This window comes from Mirounga angustirostris, unplaced genomic scaffold (genome assembly GCF_029215605.1).
Source record: "Mirounga angustirostris isolate CCGP_5_RB_7025 unplaced genomic scaffold, mMirAng1.0.hap1 SCAF_1, whole genome shotgun sequence".
Lineage (NCBI taxonomy): Eukaryota > Metazoa > Chordata > Mammalia > Carnivora > Phocidae > Mirounga > Mirounga angustirostris.
In genome coordinates this window covers 195,914,943-195,935,382 of record NW_026991709.1, presented here as the reverse complement: position 1 = coordinate 195,935,382, position 20,440 = coordinate 195,914,943, and the positions used below count along the sequence as shown (strand labels likewise).

The 20,440-nt window shown below is 55.9% G+C and overlaps 2 protein-coding genes across 2 annotated transcripts; one reads left to right on the top strand and one right to left on the bottom strand.

The window, feature by feature from the left end:
• Positions 1-2,707: 2,707 nt before the first annotated feature.
• Positions 2,708-10,039, bottom strand: RRP9 (ribosomal RNA processing 9, U3 small nucleolar RNA binding protein). The gene is made up of 15 exons (XM_045862255.3): positions 9,816-10,039; positions 9,454-9,536; positions 6,849-6,958; positions 6,394-6,461; positions 6,269-6,310; positions 5,861-5,987; positions 5,200-5,324; positions 5,025-5,117; positions 4,637-4,737; positions 4,420-4,554; positions 4,280-4,342; positions 3,986-4,131; positions 3,825-3,904; positions 2,989-3,062; positions 2,708-2,875 (listed from the first exon to the last, which is right to left on the bottom strand). The coding sequence occupies exons 1-15, from the start codon at positions 9,900-9,902 to the stop codon at positions 2,782-2,784; spliced, it is 1,428 nt and encodes a 475-aa protein (XP_045718211.1). The 5' UTR covers positions 9,903-10,039; the 3' UTR covers positions 2,708-2,781.
• Positions 10,040-10,174: 135 nt separating this feature from the next.
• Positions 10,175-19,183, top strand: PARP3 (poly(ADP-ribose) polymerase family member 3). The gene is given in 12 exon segments (XM_064595569.1): positions 10,175-11,586; positions 11,589-11,617; positions 12,488-12,613; positions 12,843-13,030; positions 13,239-13,372; positions 13,471-13,697; positions 13,956-14,071; positions 14,073-14,100; positions 14,308-14,404; positions 14,654-14,827; positions 16,042-16,215; positions 16,655-19,183. Coding segments are annotated over 12 exon segments (1,611 nt in total). The 5' UTR covers positions 10,175-11,438; the 3' UTR covers positions 16,825-19,183.
• The last annotated feature ends 1,257 nt before the right edge of the window (positions 19,184-20,440 follow it).

Genomic DNA, 20,440 nt, shown 5'->3' with positions numbered 1-20,440 from the left:
CAAAGAAATAGACCATCATTTAATGTTAGAAGTATCAGACAACAATGTTTAAATAGTTATTATAACCATCATCCATGGTGGTAAAGGTGAACCCTTTCTAAATGAATGGAAATGTAGTTCTCAGAAGAGACATCAAAACTAAAACAAAAATGGGACACCTGGGTGGCTCAGTCAGTTAAGCATCTGCCTTCAGCTCAGGTCATGATCCCAGGGTCCTGGGATTGAGACCCACATCAGGCTCATTGCTTAGCTGGGAGCCTGCTTCTCCCTCTCCCCCTGCCTACCACTCCCTCTCCTTGTGCTCTCTCTCTGACAAATAAATAAATAACATCTTAAAAAAAAAAAACTAAAACAAAAGTGGGGTACCTGGCTGGCTCAGTTGGTAGACCATATGACTCTTGATCTTGGGGTTGTGAGTTCAAGCCCCATGTTGGGTGTAGAGATGTTGGGTATTAAAGAGGGCACGTATTGAATGGAGCACTGGGTGTTATACGCAAACAATGAATCATGGAACACTACATCAAAAACTAATGATGTAATGTATGGTGATTAACATAATTAAAAAAATGATAACTTTGGGTACCATAGTAAATCTACCTTGGAAGTGTGAGTTAAAAATGTTTGTAAAATGTTTTATAAATATGATTAATAATGAAATATAAATAAAAATAAAGAAAGAGGAATCATGTGGAAACTTTATAACTGTAAAATACAATATCTGAAATAAAGAACTCACTGATAAGCTCCCAGCAGAATGCAGATGACAGAGAAAACAATCAGTAAGCTTGAATACAGAGCAATAAAAATGAGAGAATCCAGAGAGAAAAAATACTGAGAAAAAAATTAAAAGAGGCTCAGCAGCCTGTGGAACAATATTAGAAGGTCTAACACTTATGTTATTAGAGTCCCAGAAAGAAGAAATTGAGGTAGAAAGTGGGGCACGGGGTGGCTTGGGTCATGATCTCAGGGTCATGGGATCAAGTCCTGTGTTGGGCTCCATGCTGGGCATGGAGTCTGCTTAAGATTCTCTCCCTCTTTAACTACACTCCTCTTGGTTCGTGAGCAATCTCTCTTAAAAAAAAAAAAAAAGAACCTCTCCTAATTGATAATAAAATTATGGCATCAGCATAAAAAAATGATGACAGTGGTAAATTCTGTTACGTGTATTTTAACCACAATAAGAAACAAAGAAAAAGATGTATTCAAGAAAACCATGCCCAGACATATCACAATCAAACCGCTGAAAATCAAAGATAAAAATCATAAAAGCAGCCAGAAGAAAAATGATACATTATTTATAGAGCACCAACGATTCAAGACTGTGGATTTCTCCCAGTAGGAATGTGCCCATAGGAAAGGGGTTCGTATATGAAGGTGCACTTCAATGTTGCTTTGCCATGTCTTTCAGGAAGTATGCTTATGCTATCACTGAGCTCAATTTGAGGCAGGATGCAGGAAGCGAATTCTATCACCACCTTCTGATCCAGAACAGGATCTTTGGGGGTTCGATCTGAACCTGACCCCCCCGCCCCGGGCCCCGAAGGATGCAGGCAGGCAGGAGCAGGTCTGTCTGAGGGGAGACCTCCTGAGCAGGGGAACAGGAGGGAAGCCCTGCGGCTTCCTCCCCTGAGGGGACCACGCTGCCCCTTGAGAACCACAGACTCAGTGGTTGAGCCCAGTGGGTTAAGAAAAGGTTAGAGCAGAATCCATTACATTCTCTTCTCATTTCCCATTAAGAGGAGATTTTACTGCACCTCAACACCTCCAGTCTGCCTCCTCTGGCTTCGCTGGTGGCAGGAGTGAATTATCCAGTGGGTAAAATCAGCAGAAAGAACATTCCTGTGACAGCAGGCTGTCAGTCAGACCAAGGACAGAGCTATTCCCAAGTCGGACACTTGTCCCCAGGTGGTTGGCAGTGCAGTGTCCCACCCCACCCATCCTCAGCTGACCTGGCCTGGGTGGGGCAGGTTACTTGCAGGCCTAGCTGTCTTCATTGCAGTTCTCAGACTCCACAGCCAGCCCGGACACATAACTGGACAGCCATGGCTTCGTAGCTGAGGGGTCAGCAGCTTCTGACCCCTAGCAGCCCAGAGCCATGGGCAGGGAGCTGGACTAATAAGGTCATAGAAGATACTCAGGACATGGGAGCTGGCTGAGGTCTCCATCCCCAAGTTCCATGGAAAAGGATAGAAAGCCCTCAGCCAGGACGCCTGGGTGGCTCAGTCATTAAGCGTCTACCTTCAGCATAGGTCATGGTCCCACGGTCCTGGGATCAAGTCCCGCATTGGGCTCCCTGCTCCGCGGGAAGCCTGCTTTTCCCTCTGCCTGCCACTCCCCCTGCTTGTGTTCTCTCGCTCTCTGATAAATAAATAAAATCTTGGGCGCCTGGGTGGCTCAGTTGGTTAAGTGACTGCCTTCGGCTCAGGTCATGATCCCAGGGTCCTGGGATCGAGTCCCGCATCGGGCTCCCTGCTCTGCGGGGAGCCTGCTTCTCCCTCTCCCACTCCCCCTGCTTGTGTTCCCTCTCTCGATGTGTCTCTCTCTGTCAAATAAATAAATAAAATCTTTAATAAATAAATAAATAAAATCTTAAAAAAAAAGCCCTCAGCGATCGAGACTGTGGGAGCCCTGTCCCTCCTTGGCCTTTTCTAACCCAGAGTTCCGCCATCACCCTCCTTCCCTACCCAAGAAGCTGCAAGAGACAAGGCCCAAAGAAGGAGGCTTTTAATACAAAGAGGCCAGGGCCTGGTCTGGGAAGGACTTAAATAAAGGGGAGAAGAGTCAGGAGCCGGCAGTGGCGGGCCTGGAGGTCCTGTGGAGCGGGATGATGCAGATGGAGTTCCGAGCCTCTTTGATGCGCCACCAGCGGCCAAGCCTGCAGGGGACAGAACAAAAGGAGCAGCTGAGACCAAGCCCAGCCCCCACCACCCCACCCGGTGGCCCAGCCAGCGCCACTTTCCACCTCACCCCTCCAAGGGTGCCTCCTACCTGTGCTCCTGCCCCACCCCAGCCACCAGGAAATCCCCGGAGCTGGAGAACTTGAGGCTATTGATAAAGCCCACCTGAGAAGAGGGAGAGACGTGGGAAGACATGAGAATAGATCCCCCCTCCCCCAACACCACAGCCCCAGCTTCACAGCCAAGGGCTTGGCCTCAGCAGGCCCGGCTTAAATCCCTGCTCTGCCTCCTGCCACCTGGATCAGCCCCTGACCCCTCAGGGCTTCACCCTCCATACCTGTGAGATGGAGGGAAATAGAGCGCCAGCCTCATAGTGAGCTGGTGAGGATTTAAGGAGACTGTGTACGCCAAGTACGTCCCGTGTATCAGGGGTGGCCCAGGGCCTAGCACCTGGCTGTGGGGTCCTGGAGACTCCATGACTATCTCCAAGTCCTGCACTGTCACCAGATGCCGCTGACCATCCTACCACTCTCCCTTAGGGTGCCCCATGTCCACATGCCCTAGCCTGGGGTCAATCTGCACCAGCCATGCAGAACCCATCACAGCACCAGGCTGCCCATCACTTCCATGCGTCTGCACATGCTGTTTCCCGCCTTGTCCCAGCCTTGTTCCCCTGCACCCAGGACAGGGTGGGGAGTGGAGGAGAGGAAAGGGGAGATGGGGGAAGAAGGGAGAGGAAGGAGTAAGGGTTCCAGTCAGGCCCTGTGCTAGGAGCTGGGACTATAAAAAAGAGAAGTCCTAGCTGGCCCTGCCCTGAGGAGCCTCCCTTCTGGCAGGAAAAAACAGTAAGGGGCTAAGTCCAGGGGCCACGAGCTCCAGGGCCTCAGGAATGTGGCCAAAGCGGGTGGGTGTTCAAGCCCCACTTACCAGGGGAATGTCACAGAGAGGATCAAGCCGCCGGAAGCCCTCCCCACACTGCCAGAGCCGCACACAGGAGCTGTGGGAGCCTGGGGCGGGCAGGGAGACAGTGAGCACCCCCGCCCCAGCCCTCCCGCCACCCCCTGCTCTCGGCCTCCAAGGGCACCCACCTGTGGCCACAAGGTCTGTGTTGAGTAGGGCCGCTACCGACGACACCCAGAAGGGCTGCTCCAGACCCGGCTCCCCTCGCAGCCCATGGGCCTCACGCTGCAGGGCAAGTGGCCGCTTCTTGGAGAGGCCCCACAAGGCCACGGAGCTGTAGACAGAGGAGATCATCGGCGAGGGGCCGGGTAGGGCAGAAAGGCCACTCAGGGGAAAGGAACCACAGCGCCGCACGGGGAGGTTCCAGGAGGTGAGGCCGGGACTGGCGGCCGTGGTGCGAGGCCCCAAAAGGCAGCTCTTACCCATCATCGGCGCCCGACACCATGTGCTCCTCGTTGATAAGCTGGATGCTGTCGATGGAGCCCCTGGCGAAAGGAGCAGTGAGGGGCATGGCGCCCCCCCCCCAGCCCCCTCCCCACACCGGCCCGACAGATAGCCTTACTGGTGGCCGTAGAAGACAAGCTGGGACTCCTCGGGGATCTTCCACACGCGCACCGTGCCGTCCCGGCCCCCGGCCGTCACGCAGCACTCCCGGCTAAGGGCGTCCAGTGCAGCCACGGCATCCTGGTGCCCAAAGCTGGGGGGGAGGGGGCGGGGAGGACGGGGTCACCCGTGCACTGGGGTGCACATCCCCACACCCCCTCCCCACGCACACTCACAGCGTCTCCACGTAGGAGTTCTCCGCCACGTTCCACACCTTCACGGAGCGGTCGTGGGACGTGCTGTAGAGCTGGTGGGTGCCTCTGCGGAAAGCCAGGCCCTGACGGTACACGGAGAGGGGGCAAAAGGGGACCTGGACTACGGCAGGCAAGACAGACGTGAGGCCCAGGGAGGACCTCCTGACATCCGCTCACGGCGTAGCAGCTGCAGACTTGTGAGCTCAGACCCTCCCAGCTCTCCCCAGTCCCTCCAGCCCCTTGTGTCCTTCACAGTGCCACGCCCCGCACCGGAGCGCAGGCTCCCCGACGATGGTGGCCCTCTGCCTCGTTCACCCAGTCGCCCCAGCCCGGCCCACTTCATCGCTTGACGAGCGTCCACAGCTCCTACCGACACGGCGTCCCGGTGCCCCGTGAACGTGTACAGGTACCAGCAGCTCTGGGCCTCCCAGACGAGAATGAGCTTGCCACGGTCACCCGAGGCCTGCGGGCAAGGGGACAATGGCTATAGGCAGCCAGCGTGTGCCCCGGCCTCTCACCCGCCCCTGGGGCCAACCCTGCCTTACAAGGTACTTGCCGTCGGAGGAGATGGCCATGCAGAGGATGGGGCTGCTGTGGCCGGGGGGCTGCCCCTCGGCACCCTTCTTGGCCCGTGGGATCACATGAAGCTTCCGTCCACTCTCCACACTCCCTGACACCGGGAAAGAGAGAGGCTACTGGGATGGAGGCTAGGACCGGCTGGCAAGCCCCCACCAAGGGCAGCACGGGGCTGTGGGAGAAGTGGTGGCCTCAGGGCTGAAGATCGGGCGCAGCCACCGTGAGCCCCTGTACAACCCCCTCAGGCTTCTCGTCTGTTACACGGTGATGGTAACCCGAAAGGGCAGCCGCGAAGCCCCAAGGAGAAGGACAGGAAGGTGCTTTAGGACCAAGGCTATTGGTTCTTCCAGTTTCTCCTCAGGGTGGATGAAGACAGCACTCAGCCGTCGAAGGGAGGACCCAGGAAGACCAGGAATGCAGTCCTGGGGCTGCACAGAGCCTCAGGGAGCTCACAGCCCCACTCCTAGCCAGAAGCTTCCACTGGCACCCAGAAAACACCTCCTTAGGAGCAAACTTACCTCCAGAAGCTTCCCTCTCGGGCCCCCATCTGCCCTGACGACTCCCTCCGCCACAGACCAGCCCTCCCGAAAGACCCCCAGGCTGCGGACCCCCACCCAGGCACTCACTCACACTTGATAATGCTGCAGTCTTTGGCAGCAGAGAAGATGGCCGTGTCATCGGGGGTGATGACCACGCACGTGATGGAGAGCTGGTGCCCCCGTAAGACTCGGATGTCGGCCGGGGCTGGGGCCTGGATCTGGGCAGGCAGGGCTGGGTCACTGCCTGGGCAAGAAGGCCCCTAGACACACACACACACACACACACACGCACATGCACACGCACATGCACACGCAGGCGCACACCATCCTTTCCCACCACCCTGACCAGACCCTCACGTGACCCTGTCTGCCCAAGTGCCCACCATTTTCCAGAGCAAATACCCCACAGCCTGAGTCCCCAGTCAGGCCATGTGCTCCCCAACCCACGTGGGACCCATGACTCACTCCCATCTCACACCAAAGTGCCCTGCCCGCTTACCTCCTTTGCCACCGACTTCTGCAGCCTGCCCCGCTGCTCCAGCTGCACAGAGAGGACAGGGGTGAGCTCCCAGGAGCAGGGCCAGCCCCACCCTTCTCTCCCACCACCTTCCCTCCACAACTCACCACGTCCTCCTTCAGGCGTCCGGCCACCTGGTCCTCCTCAAACGCCCGAGCCTCAGCCTTCTCCTCCTCTGTGCAAGCACAGACCAGAGCAGGTCAACCCAGGCCAAGCCTCCACCTCTCCCTTCCCATCCCCACCCCACCACCACCTGGGTCCTGGGCCCCAAACACTCAGGCTGCGTCCCCCTGGGAAGTTCGGCCTACCTCGGGCAAAGGAGAGGTCTCCTCCTGCCTAACCCCAGTCTTTACTTAGAGATCAGGCTAAAGCCCCCTGAAGGTCTGCCCCCCGCCCCAGGAGGCCCGTTAGTCTCCTAGCCACCCTTCCTCAGGGCAGCCAGCACCAGGGGCTCTGGCAGCCCACCAGGCCCCTGCATCAGTCACCCGTCAGGTGGCTGTGGCCGCAGCAGGCACTCGTGGGCACAGGCCCTGCCCCTCTCCTGCCCAGTGCATGGGCTCACCTTGCTGCCTGAGCTGCTCCAGGTAGAGCTTGGCCAAGCGCAGCTTCTTCTCCTGGGCTGTCTCCTCCTGTTCCTCCTCCTCCTCCTCCTCAGTCCTCCTGGAAGGCAGGCTGTGGGCGGGAAGGGGCTGGCTCTGAGAGGGTTCAGCCCGCTCCTCTGGCCACTGGGACCGTGCCTCCCCGCTGCTTCCCCTGCCACTCACCGCCTGCATCCCTGCCGGCCCTCAGCGCCAACGATTACCCATGCACACAACGGGAAGACGTGACCTACCAAACTGAAAGGACCCACCCAGTGCCTGACATGAGGGTGAAAAGAGATCCCAAACCCAAAACGATCACTGTGAAATCTCTCAACTCTAGAGGGAAAGAGCAGGTTCTACAGACTGCTGAGAAAAGGTCACATATGCAGGGTCTGGAATCAACAGCAACACTGAAAGCAGGCCGACAAAAGAGCCACACACACAAAATCCTCAAGGGCAATGTGAACCCCTGGAAGGCCACGCCAGTTAAACCATCGACGACCGGTGAAGATCCTGTCAGATGTACAAGGCACCACAGGACTGGTCTTTTCTAAACCTCACTAAAGGATGGAGGGTGTGCTCCCCACACAAGAGGGTGAGCTAAGAATGAGAAAGGGAGTAGGAGATCCAACATGGAAAGCTGAAAAGGCAGATCCCAGACCTCCCCCCCCACCCCCAACAGGGGAGCAGCCACCAGCCTAGATCCGATAGAAGGACCCAAGAGGCATCACCGCCTCACCCTCATTACCACAGCACTAGCCTCTACCTTGAGGACGGGATTCCAGGTGAAACTTAACTGGGTCTTGGCTTGACCTTGTGCTGGTGAAGGTGCTGCTTTCCCTTCCACGCCCCATCCCTGGACCGGCTGGGAGCACTCACTTCACTCAAGACACATCCTACCAGGACTTGCTCTTGGGAGCTACAGGTAGGTCACAGGAACTGTCCCCTGATCACGTGCCTGAAGATACCTAGTCCCTGTCAAATGCCCCAATTGTTTCCCAAGACTCATTTATGACTTTGCCCACAATGTCCCCAGAAGGAACCTTGGAAACTCTCAAGGAAGCCAAGGCTAAACCAGGCCCCAGAGACCACTTAGTACCCAGTGCCCAGCCACCCTTCAGCCGACAGGGTTGGTGCTGCCCTTCCTTTATCCAGCTAAGGTTAGAACTTCTCAGTTTACCTAAACTAATCAATTGTTGAGGGGTTCACACATGGGAAATGGAACTCTAAAGAAAAGCAAAGGAAGCATACGCTGTATGATTCCACTCATATAACGTTCTGGAAAAGGCAAAATGCTAGGGACAGTAGTTAGCAGGGGCTGGAGGTGGAGAGGCACTGACTACAAAGGAGCAGGGAGAATTCTGGAGCGTGATGAAACCTTTCTACACCTTCATAGTGGTGGCAATTACACAACTGTATGTGTTTGTCAAAACTCACAAACAGATTATACCTGAATGAGAAAATGAAAAGGAGGAGGACCGGGGTGGGGGTGGGGGGCTGAAGGAGAAGGGAAGGAAGGAAGGAAACCAGAGAAATTATTAACTCAAGTCAGAATGCAGAGCTGGGGCTTCTAAGTTTCTGCAAATGGTCTAGTTCCTAACCTAGGTGCTAGGCACACAGAGCTTCATCATTTCACCATTGCTCCCTAGAGTCCAGACACATTTCGTTGACTCCTTCTGTATCTCCCACACTCACAACACATTTTTTAAACATTTAAAAGTATTCAGCACAGGGCCAGGCACACACCCACCATAGTGACCTTAAAAGTAAGTATATTAAGTCTTTCTGTGAGCAGGTCAAGACCAGCATGTGCTCAGTGTTAGAAGCTGAATTTCTAAAGCCAACTCTTAGGGAAGGCCCCCAGAATCCCTGGTATGACAGCCTCCTTTCTACAGGCTCAGGCCTGACACCGTTAGCCGCCTTTGAAACCCTGCAACATGCCCTACCCTCGGCACCTGCAGAATGAGGGAGGTATTCAGAGCCCTCCACCAAAGCGGCCATCACCTGCCTTCCATCCTCGCCATTTCCCACTCCCACACATGTAAAGCCCTAGACTTTTCTCTGCTCCCTGAATGTCCTCCCTGCCTCTACCTGAGGGATTCCTCCTCATCTCTCCAAGCCCTATTTAAATGTCCCCTCCCCTGTCTCCAGAACACAGAGCTGTAGAATACACATCCCATTGCAACACATTTTGTCTTCACCTGACTGCTCATCTCTGTATTCTCAATAGTAAAGCCAGTGCTTGGCATGTATTGAGAGCAACAACTGTGAAATTGCGGGAAAACAGATGAAGAACTAGCAAGCACTTCATGTATTCCTCTATCCTTACCAGCCGGTCCAGCCTGTGCTCAGGTCCCTGCCATGAACCAGGGAGGTCTCACTGGTCTCCCACTGGGACTGGGGGCTCTCCCCACACAGAGACCCTGCAGAGGAGATGAGACTTCTCAATCTCCTCAAGACGAGTCCTACTCATCAGGGTCAGAACTGGAGGAAAGTGCCAAGATCTAAGAGCCAAACAGGCCAGAGACCTGGGTTCTAGTCCCAGCTCTGTCCCGACTCACTGGGCCTCACTGTTCCCTCACTCACCTCTCACTTTCAGAGTCGCTGGAGATCTCCTCATTCATCTTGCCGCCTCCCTTGGACTTGCCCCGGTCCCCGGCAGAGTCGGCCTGAGAATTAAATAATCCTTTCGTTGGTCAGGCGTCCCAACCATCCCGGCACTGACCAAGCGCCCCTTCCGATCTCTCGAGGGTCGCGGGACCAGGAAAGGCGATGGCCCCCCGGCTCAAATGCAAGGTCTTTCAGGATTTGGCCCACAGAGAGAGGGACGAAGCTGACTCCAGCTGGGGTCCCGAAAAAAAGAGCCGCGGAGGGGCCCGGGGCCCTGGTGTCCCGTATGGGATGACGGTGGTCCCAGTAGCGGGACTCCGCAGAAGCTCCAGGCTCACCTTTCGCCGCCGCTTGCCGGACCCTGCACCGGCCCCGGGCCCCGATGCCGACCTTCCCCGCTTTCGAGCCGCCGCTGCCGCCGACATGCTGCCCACCGTGAGCGTAGCTGCCACCACGGAGAACTCACGTGGCTGCTAAACCCCTGAGGTCTGGCCAAGACTCCGTGCCCCGATAGGTTCCCAGTGCCCCGCGGGTCCCGCCTCCCACAGCTCCATTGGGTCCTTCTGAAGCTCTGTCACGCCCCTCAAGCGCCCATAGGGTAAACGCTCGTGACCACGCCTCCAAGAGTTCCTACTGGCTCGGGCGCCAGGCTCCAGTAGGAAGCAAGCCTCTCCCCGCGCTTCCGGCCCAAGGCTAGGGCGCATGCGCCCTGCTGCGGGCTGACGTCCAGGGGCCGGTCGGATCAGAAGGGCCTTCTCTGTGTTTGCGGTCCTTGGACGCTGGGAGGCGTCAGAGATGCAGGGTTTCGTATCTCGGAGCGTGACTCCTCCCCGTCGGGGGCTGGAGCCAGGGTGAACCATCCTGGCGCGAGGTAACCGGGAGGAATCTAGGCAGCCCCGAGGAGGGGAGGCAGTGTCTGCACCAGGGCCCAAGGTCACTGGGCAACCGGCTGACACGTATTGCGTGCCTCAGGCCTGACGAGCGGCGCTAAGGACGCATCAGTCCCCGGGGCTGCACTGGCTGTATCCCAGTCAAGTGTCCACCGGTCCACGGGACAGGCTGTTGGCCTCCGCCTGTCCAGCCTCTGACTCACTTGACTGGTGGCCAGATAGCTGGAAAACCACACCCCCACCGCGCGCTGCCCCTGCTCCCATCTCTGGCGTTTGTAGGGAAATCACTGCCCAAGTCCCGCCTAAGGTTACAGAGGGTTGCTAGAGAAGGCCCTAGAACTGGAACTGCTGTGGGGGTCCTGATACTAGACCCGTGACTGCCATCTCTCTCAGGTCCCTACGTCTCTTAGGTGACTGCCCTATGGTCCTGCCCACAGCCCTCTGCAGGGCAGGGCAGGACGGGGTGTGACTGGAGCTTGCCCTCTGGCAGTTCAAGGCCACAGGTCTCAGACCCTGACTGGCACCCCAGAACTTTTGAACCCCTCGGGAAGGGTTTCTGGGCTGCTGGGTGCCAAGTTCTGGAGAGACAGATCTGTCCCAGGAGTGTGGCTCTTGGGAGCTGCTGCCCACTCTCCTCCATAGTTGGGGTGACTCAGCCCAGCAACCATGCCAGGTCCATCTGAGTCAGCTGAGACGGGGAGGAGCAAGCAGTACCCACAGGGAGGAGGAGCCCAGAAGCAGGAAGAGATTCTCTTCTCACTTTCCCTCCCTCTTCAGGACCCTGGATTGCTAGAGAGGGTGGGGAATCATTCTTCCTTGCCCCTTTGAGGGCAGACTGGACAGGGTCCTGGCCTGGCTTCCGTGAATGGGAAAAGGGAAAGGGGACTGGTGCAGAGAGCCGGTTTTGGTCTGGGTCAGGGAATGGGGAAATGGAGGCAAGGGGAGGCAGTGTGTCGGGGGGGGGGTGTCACCAAAGGGCAAACCCAGAGTGGGGCAGGTTGATGCTGTACCAGTCAGGTGGGATGCAGAGGCCATGAAGCCTGAGGGCCCCCTCTGTGCCCCAGAAGAGCCATGGCTCCAAAGCGCAAGCCCCAGGTGCAGTGTGAGGGCCCTGAAAAAAAGAAGGGGCAGCAGGGGGCAGAGGAGGAGGACAGCTTCCGCTCCACCGCCGAGGCCCTCAGAGCTGCCCCCACAGACAAGCTCATAGTCCGAGTGGATCCAGCCCACTCAGCCACAGCCCTGGGACTCAGGTAAGCTGTAGTCCCAATCCTGACTTGGAGCCTACTCCTTCCCAGGTACAAATACACTCAGACCTGGTGGCGCCTGGGTGGCTCAGTCGTTAAGTGTCTGCCTTTGGCTCAGGTCGTGGCCCCAGGGTCCTGGGATCGAGCCCCACATCAGGCTCCCTGCTCCGCAGGAAGCCTGCTTCTCCCTCCCCCACTCCCCCCACTCGTGTTCCCTCTCTCACTGTGCCTCTCTCTGTCAAATAAATAAACAAAATCTTTAAACAAACAAACAAATACACTCAGACCTGCTCCCTACCTCACCAGGGCTTGGCTCTGGACAGGTAGCTCAGAGTCCCAAGGAAGCTATGTCCCCCCAAGACCCCAAAGGTCAGGTAGGGTTGTATCCCATCAGATCCAGGCAGGTCATGTCTGCTCTTCAGACCCCAGGGCAAGCCCCTGAGCTTCTCAGGCCTCCCCCTGCCACACTTAGGGCAGGACTTTGACCCCCTCAGCCTCCCCAGGGTTCACGTATATCCCCTAAAGCAGCCCCACAGGGCCATGTCCCCCTGAGATCCCTTGCATGGCAGGGTTGTGTCCCTGTGAGATCCCCAGGGCAGAATGAATGTCTCCCTCTGATTCCCTGACACAGGGCACAGCCATGTCCTTCCAGAACTTCCCCCAACTGCCTGAGTTGAGTCATGTCCCCTCAGATTGTGTCCCGCAGGGCAGAACCATGACCTCCTCAAGCCTTCCCTGACAGAGCCTTCTCTGATGCCCCCAGTACAGCCTGACTCCTGTCCGCATCAGACCGCTGTCTGTGTGCAGGCGGGTACTCTGTCCCCCCCAAGGGCAGCCCAAGCGGGCCTGCCCTCCCCATGCCCCCTCTGGCCCTAGGTGCATGAAGACTATGCATGCACCCTGAACCAGACCAACATCAGAAGCAACAACAATAAGTTCTACATCATCCAGCTGCTGGAAGAGGGTGACCGCTTCGCCTGCTGGAACCACTGGGGCCGTGTGGTAAGTGCCACCGCCTTCCCACGCTGTACCTACCTCCTCCCCACCTCTCCCTGCTCGACACATGTGGCCTGCTCCCCAGGGCCCCCACAGCTTATTCGGCTGGTGACTGCACCCCCTCTCTGCCTCTGACTGCCCAGGGGCTCTTGGCACAGGGCCTGGCAGAGCAGAGGCCCACAAATGCTCACAGCCGGCTGGTGGCGGGCACACTCCTGAAGGCTGTCGGTTGTAGGGAGAGGTGGGCCAGTCAAAGTTCAGCTACTTCAAGCTACTGGAGGATGCAAAGAAGGACTTTGAGAAGAAATTTCGGGACAAGATCAAGAACAGCTGGGTGGAGCGGGACCACTTTGTGGCCCACCCGGGCAAATACACGCTTATTGAAGTGTAGGGAGACAACGAGGCCCAGGAAGCCGTGGTGAAGGTGACGTGGCCCGGAGGGTGGTGGGGCCTGGGACAAGGGAGGGGACTGGAAGGAGAGACCCAGCCAGTTGGCTTCTGCCACTACCAAGCTGTGTGACCTCAGGCACGGGCCTCCCCTCTCTGGCCTCAATCTGGCCAATCTTTGTCTAAGGCCAGGCTCTGCTCTGGCTGTGCCCAGTTGCTCCCGCCCACGTGCCCTCTACCCCTTGGTGGATGGAGACCCCGTGAGGGCCATGGTACAGCACGTATGGCCCTGCTTCCTGGACGCAGCCACACGGAAGCTCATCACCAACATCTTCAGCAAGGACATGTTCAAGAATGCCATGACCCTCATGAACCTCGGTGAGGGGAGAGGAGCCAGGCAGGGTGGTGGGGGCCCCGGGGCGGGGTGCAGGGCTGCAGGGCTGAGTCTCCCCCACTCTCCCCAACCCCCTCCCCAGATGTGAAGAAGATGCCCCTAGGGAAGCTGAGCAAGCAGCAGATTGCACGAGGCTTCGAGGCTTTGGAGGCCCTGGAGGTGGCGCTGAGAGCCCCCACGGACGGTGGCCTCAGCCTGGAGGCACTGTCCTCCCACTTCTACACTGTCATTCCCCACAACTTCAGCCGCAACCAGGCCCCGCCCATCAAATCCCCTGAGCTCCTGCAGGCCAAGAAGGACATGCTGCTGGTGAGGTTCTGCAGGGGGGCAGGCAGCGGGCAGATGGACAGACGGGGCAAGGGAGATGGGGGACAGATGGCCAAGAAGGCCCAGAGAGGTGGACGGAATGGGTAGCCGGAAGAACAGGGGAGGGGAAGGCCAGACCAGTGGATGGGGTAGGGGTGCAGAGGCGGACAGACAGGTGGGGTGGCCATGGTCCCACTCATATGGAAAGGAGGAGGCTGGGAGTCAAGCGGCCACACAAGCCGCCCATGCCCATCACTATAGGTGCTGGCCGACATCGAGCTGGCCCAGACCCTGCAGGCATCCCCCGAGGAGGAGAAGGTGGAGGGGGTGCCACACCCACTGGACCGAGACTACCGGCTCCTTAAGTGTCAGCTCCAGCCTGGACCCAGAGGCGCCCGAGTATAAGGTGGGCCGGTCCCGCAGAGGAACCAGGCTGACAGGAGGCACTGTCCCTCTGCCCACCTGCCCTCCTGGCATGCAGAGGAATCGCCTGCCCTTGGCCTTCTCTCCCTGTGTCGGTAGGGCCTGAGCAGAGCTCTGGAACTGGAGGCCACAGTGGGGTTCTGTCCACACGTCTCTCACCCTCGGCAGCCAGCTTCTGTTTTTCCTGCAGGTGATACCCGCCTACTTAGAACAGACTGGCCACAGCTACAGGTGCCCGGCTCTTCACCATGTTTGGGAAGTGAACCGAGAAGGGGAGGCGAGGGAGGGTCTCCCCAACCCATTCCCCCTCGCTACCTGCCCCTTACGGAGATGACCTTGGCTTATGTGCCTATCAGCGAGTTGGTTTAACAACTCCTCAGCCTCCCCCAGGCCCAGGTCTTGGGCATATGTGCGTGAGTGTGTGTGACTGGCCAGAGGGGCCTTTGGCCTTGGTCGTACCCTCTGAACAGCAGGGAGAAACACCTGAGCTTGGATAGCATGACCCTCCCTGCCCCCACCCCCTTCCCTCCAGGGAGACAGGTTCCAGGCCCACTCCAAGCTGGGTAATCGGAAGCTGCTGTGGCATGGCATCAACGTGGCGGTGGTGGCCGCCACCCTCACCAGTGGGCTCCGCGTCATGCCACCTTCCGGCGGCCGCGCTGGCAAGGGCATCTGCTTCGCCTCAGAGAACAGCAAGTCAGCCGGCTATGGTGAGGTACCCCGCGGGGCCAAGCCCGGGGCCGGCACGGGACACGAGGGAGGACTGGGCCTAGTGCTTGCCCAACTCGCGGTGGATCCAGGAGAGGAATCCTTGAGTGGCTACTGACCAGAGCACTCAGCGGGGCACCCTGGGGAAGGGGGGGCGGGGACTCAGAGGAAGCGCAACTGGTCAGGGACAGGTCAGAAGCCCCAGGCAACTTCCCTTCCCGGAGAAGGTGATGCAGATAGGATGAGTGTGCCAGCCGGGGGGGGGGGGGGGGGGGGGGGGGGGGGGGGGGGAAGAGGAGGCTTGGAGGTCAAGAAGCTAGGAGGAGGCACGAAGCCTGGGAGGCTGCAGCAGGTCAGGACCTCTGCACACAGCCTGATGATAAAGATCTGAGCAAATGCCTGTTCTGGGTGGGGACTGGGGCCTGGAGCATCAAAGGAGTTTATCCAGACAGTGATGGGGCCCCTAACCAGACTTATATACAGCAGCTTCTGCAACCATGGGGAGGGCAGCTGAGGCCAGAGGCACAGGGAAGCCGTGCTCTCACCCAGGCCAGAGGTGATGGGCACCCAGCCCAGGCAGTGGAGGTGGGGGAAGAGAGAATCCATGAGAGGGATGTATGAGAGGTGGGATGGGCAGCTTGTGTGATAGGGTCAGAGGTATCTCTGATGACCCCCAAGTTTCTGTCCAGAGGTGTCCTCACTGAGGAGACCTCCCCAGACTGGGTTCTCAGCCAGCCCATCGCTGGAGACCCACACCACCCACCAAGCCAAGAGAGGCTGGATGGGAGTGATGTTCTAGGATATCTGAAGTTGCCCAAGGTCAAGGGGTCCACCAGGAGGGAAGAGGAGCCTAAGAAGGAGTAGAAGGTGGCTTCGGGAGAGCCAGTGCAAGGGGGTCCCAGGGTCGGGGGTGAAGGATGCCACTGGCAAAATCAGCAGAACAGGCCAGAGAGAAAAGGCGTCCACCCTGGATTTGGTCATTTGGAGCCCATTGCTGACCTTGGAGTGGGGGGCAGGGGCTGCAGAGGCCTGCTCTCTGGGGTCCAAGGAATAGGGGAGGGGTGGGAGGGAGCACAGCCAGGACAAGGGGGTGTTTTTAAGGATGCAGGAAGAGGGGGCACTTTTCTGGGCTGGGTCAACAAAGCCAGAGGAAATAATAGTGCAGCAGAGCAGGGGCCAGGGAGTCAGGTAGGAGGGCCAGGCTGCCCATGCTGAGCTTCCCTGGGTCCCCCGGTTACTGGCATATCCTGTGGAGCCCACCAAATTGGCTATATGTCCCTGGGGGAGGTGGCACTGGGCAGAGAGCACCACATCACCATCGATGAGCGCAGCTGGAAACAGCCAACCTCTGGCTCCAACAGTGTCCTTGCCCGAGGCCACACAGAGCCTGGTGAGTCCCGAAAAGCTGGATGGGCCTGAGGATAAAGGCCTGGGGCTGAGCTAGGGGACCAGGATGCTTTCAGGGAGGAGGTGGGCAGGGAAGGGGCTGTGGAGAGGGACAGAGAGAAGCAGCCCTCCTTACTAGTCATTCACTTTGTGGTTCGACAAACATTTCCTGGTTCAACATCACTCCTGGGCATCCAGGAGGGCTTCAAAGAAAAGGTGTCAATGACTGAGCATTAAAAGATAAGTAGGCATTTCCCAGGCAGAGAAATGGGATGGATATTCCAGGCAGAAGGCCCAGCCTGTGCGGTGGTTTGGAGATTGCAAGCTGGGAATGAGCAGGTGTTCCCCGTGGCAGAAGTGGACAGTATAGGTGGCAGAACTTATTGGTAAAGCCAAGGATCAGTGACCCTTGATTCACCCATGGCCCTTGCTGTGCCCTGCAGATCCAACCCAGGACACTGAGCTGGAGCTGGATGGCCAGCGAGTGGCGGTGCCCCAGGGCCGGCCTGTGCTCTGTGCAGAGTTCTGCAGCTCCCAGTTCTCCCAGAGCAAGTATCTCATCTACCAGGAGAACCAGCGTCGCCTGCGCTACCTGCTGGAGGTTCACCTCTGAGCTATCTGCCTACCCCCACCCCTGGGGCTTGCTGGCAGCTAGACCATCAGCCTTAACCTTCCTGCCCATCCCTGGTGCCCCCAAATCTCGCTTTTGTGTCCCAGGCAATGATCCCCCCCGCTCCGATCTTTGCTAGCCCTGGCATGGCCACAGCCCCAGAGTCTCACCTCCTACGGTGACGGGCATGATGGACTGCCATTATCACTGGGGCACAGACAGATACAGCCGCCGTTCAAGTTAGAGGAGCACAGGCTGAGAGTGGGTGGAGTCCCACATCCACCCGGGCTGTCCACCCTGACCCAGACCATCTGCCCAAGAGGTGTGAGTACCAGGGCAGGCTGAACTTCAAGCATATATAGCAAGTTTATTAAATATTGTATCCACTCACTCCCTGGCCTCCGCTTGTCTGTGCTGCAGCTGCACTAAGCGTGGGCCTCCTTCTCTCTCGTCGGGGACCCGCCACACCACACAGCAGCCCCAGCCCTGCTCTAGGGAGTGAGCACTCACAAGGGTGATGTGGGACACACACACACACACACACACACACACACACACACACCATCGATCTACATCCATGTCCGCAACACCTGGCCTCCTGATCATTGAGCCTTCAAAGGGGACTCTCAACATTTGGGGACCCATGTAGTGATTCTGCCTTTTAGCCCAGACACAGCCCGGCAAATCAAGCATTTCTCATGTCTCGGCACCAAACATCCACATGTATCTTATATGTGACTATTATTAATAAGTTCAGCATATAGCCAAGGGGTACTGTTCTATAATCATGACAGGCATGCCAGCCACCCCCCCTAGGTAACCCTGTCCCCAAATGGGGGTGCGGGTTCTAGAGAGCAGGTTTGGGTCCGGTCCAGGGTCACACATTGCATTTAGTTGTCATGCCTCATGTGTCTCCTTCAGTCTGCAACCATTCCTCGGCCCTTCTTTTCCCTTCATAACTTTGACATTCTTGATACGGGAGGGGACAAGCCAGTTGTTGTACAGAATATCTCGATTTGGGTTTGTCTGATGCTGTGTCATGATCAGCTTCAGGCATTGCAGTTTGGGCAGGAATATGACCTACGTGATGTGTCCTCCGTGCATTATATCCACAGGGATATGTCTCATTCTCGGTGATGTTAATTTCAATCTCTTGTGTCCACCAGGGGTCTCCACCTGAAAGTCACCATTTTTCCTGTTTGTAATTAATCAGTGAACTGTGGGAAAATATCTTGAGGTGTAAGCGTCCCATCCTTCCTGGACTTTTACCCACTAGCTTTAATATCCATTGATGATTTTTACCTGAAATCAATGACTTAAATCAATTTTTGCTAAGATGGTTGCAAACGACAGTTACCTAATTCTCTCATTTCTTTTATATTTATTAATCACTAGTCCCCTTTCTTTATTATCCGTATGGACTTGTAGATTCTTATCTTATGTGATGGGTTATAATCCATTACTGTAATTATTCTGATCTTCAAAATGTCCCAGATTTTGCCAGAAGAAGGTCTTTCAAGCCAACTCTCAGATCTACATCATTTTTTGAGCACTTCTTTCCTTTCTGGCATCACAAAATGTTCCAAGCTCATCTCGTGCAAACCTGGAATCAGCCATTTCTCCAAGGAGCCCTGGTTCCCTAGAGCAGGAAATGGTATTTAACATCCAAGATTTGGGCAGTAGGTGTGCTCCTTGGTACCGGGGTACCATTGTTTTTAAGTCCTTATAGCAAAGAGAGCCAGAAAATATGTATATGTAAATAAACGAACACATCTATCCATGTCTATTTCTCCAATTCCAATCCAACACCACAGGGTTCTTCCATTCTCCCCCAAATGTATAGTTAAAATGCCTCCTTTCTCTAACGGGAAGAACCTTGGTTTCCATCAACCTTAATATATTTACTTACTGCTTAATCCCACACACAAAGGAGTTTCAGAGTTGCTACACCCATACCATTGTGAAAACCAAACTTTGTAAGTTGAGCTCAAGATGTACTGAATCTTTTTCAAGACTTATCTTTTAGGCTGAGGGTCAATGGTCAAAGGAGCAGTTTGGACAAAGGTTCAAATATCACTTGGTTGAGCTATTTATTTCTCTTCAGCATGGTTGTTATACATTTGAAGTATAGGGAGGTTCATTTGTTTCTGTTTATAATTAACTTTTAGGGGGTTTTCCTCATCTTCGTTGGTTGATTTTTTCAATACGTAGAACACTGACATCGTTCCAAAAAGTCCAGTCTTTTGGACAGAAATGTGTGCTCAGAAGAGCCTTTCACTCCATTCCCACCCATTTGCTATAGTTTCTGCTTTATCCTTCCTGTATTTCTTTGTGCAAATTAAGACAAAACAAGACACCAAACCAAACAAAAACCCAAGAAAGATAAGCTACAAAGTGTTCCATTATCCCTCCATTTTTATTTTAGTTGGACTATTTTGGAGGGAGCGTGCACTCTCGGTGATGTTATCATCTCCATCCCTGCCTATCGCCTTCCCCCAGTCCACTTTTCTCATTTGCTATTCCCACTTGGCCCTGCTGAGCCTTCCTCAGGCCCAGGTGGCTCAGGCACTGCCCCTGGCGTGCAGGCACAGCTGGGCAGAGAGAAGAGGAGAAGGGAAGGCATTGGACTTCCTCTTATTCTGAACTAAGACCTCAAAAATCCAGCTTCACCTCCTAGAGGCAAAGGCCCACGTTTAAGCTGTGGCCAAGCACAGGAAGTGGTGCCTGTGTAGACCTGGGTTCCAGGCACAATTCAGCTGTGTGATCTGGGACACATTCCTTACTTCTCTGGGCGCCAGTTTTCTCACGTGAATAATGGAGAGTTGGACCAGGCTCTTCAAATTCCAGCAGGAAATGAGTCAACTCAGGAAGCTCATGCTATTGTGGCTACCACCTAGTTCTGTACATTGCTGATCATGTGCCTGGGGTGGGTTCTAGGGGCCCAGACGAAGACAAAATCCCGGGTCTCCTGGAGCTTACAGGCTAGGACAACAGGCTCTGAACAAGCATGTGCAGAGATCTGAAATATATCGAGTAGGAAAAGTGCCAGGAAGAAAAAGAAGGCAGGGTAAAGAATTAGTGATGAAGCAGGGGGATTTTAGGAAAAATGGTCACCAAAGTCCTCTCTCAAGCAGTGCCCAGACTTAGGTGAGGGACCAAGTCCTGGACAGATCCGAGGGAAGTGTGTTCTGACAGAGGAAACAGCACATGAGAAGATCTTGAAGTGGAAACCAGTTTGACATGTTGGAGGACCAGCAAGATGACGGCTATGGTTGGAAGTACGGTCAGCAAGGAGTGTGAGGTCAGAGAGGTGGAGAGAAGGCCACCTGGGCACCAAGGAGCTGAGAGTCTAATCTGATGATGGGAAGCTCTTAGAGGGGGGACAGCAGGGTCATGACATGATGGGATTTGTTTTTAGACCACTTCAGCTGCTGTGTAGAGAGTGGACTGGAGAGTGTGTCAATCAAGATCCAGTCAGTGGGGAGGTGGGTGGGGTGATGGGGTAACTGGATGATGGGCATGAAGGAGGGCACGTGATGTAATAGCACTGGGTGTTATATGCAAACGATGAATCACTGAATTCTACCTCTGAAATTAATAATACACTATATGTTAATTA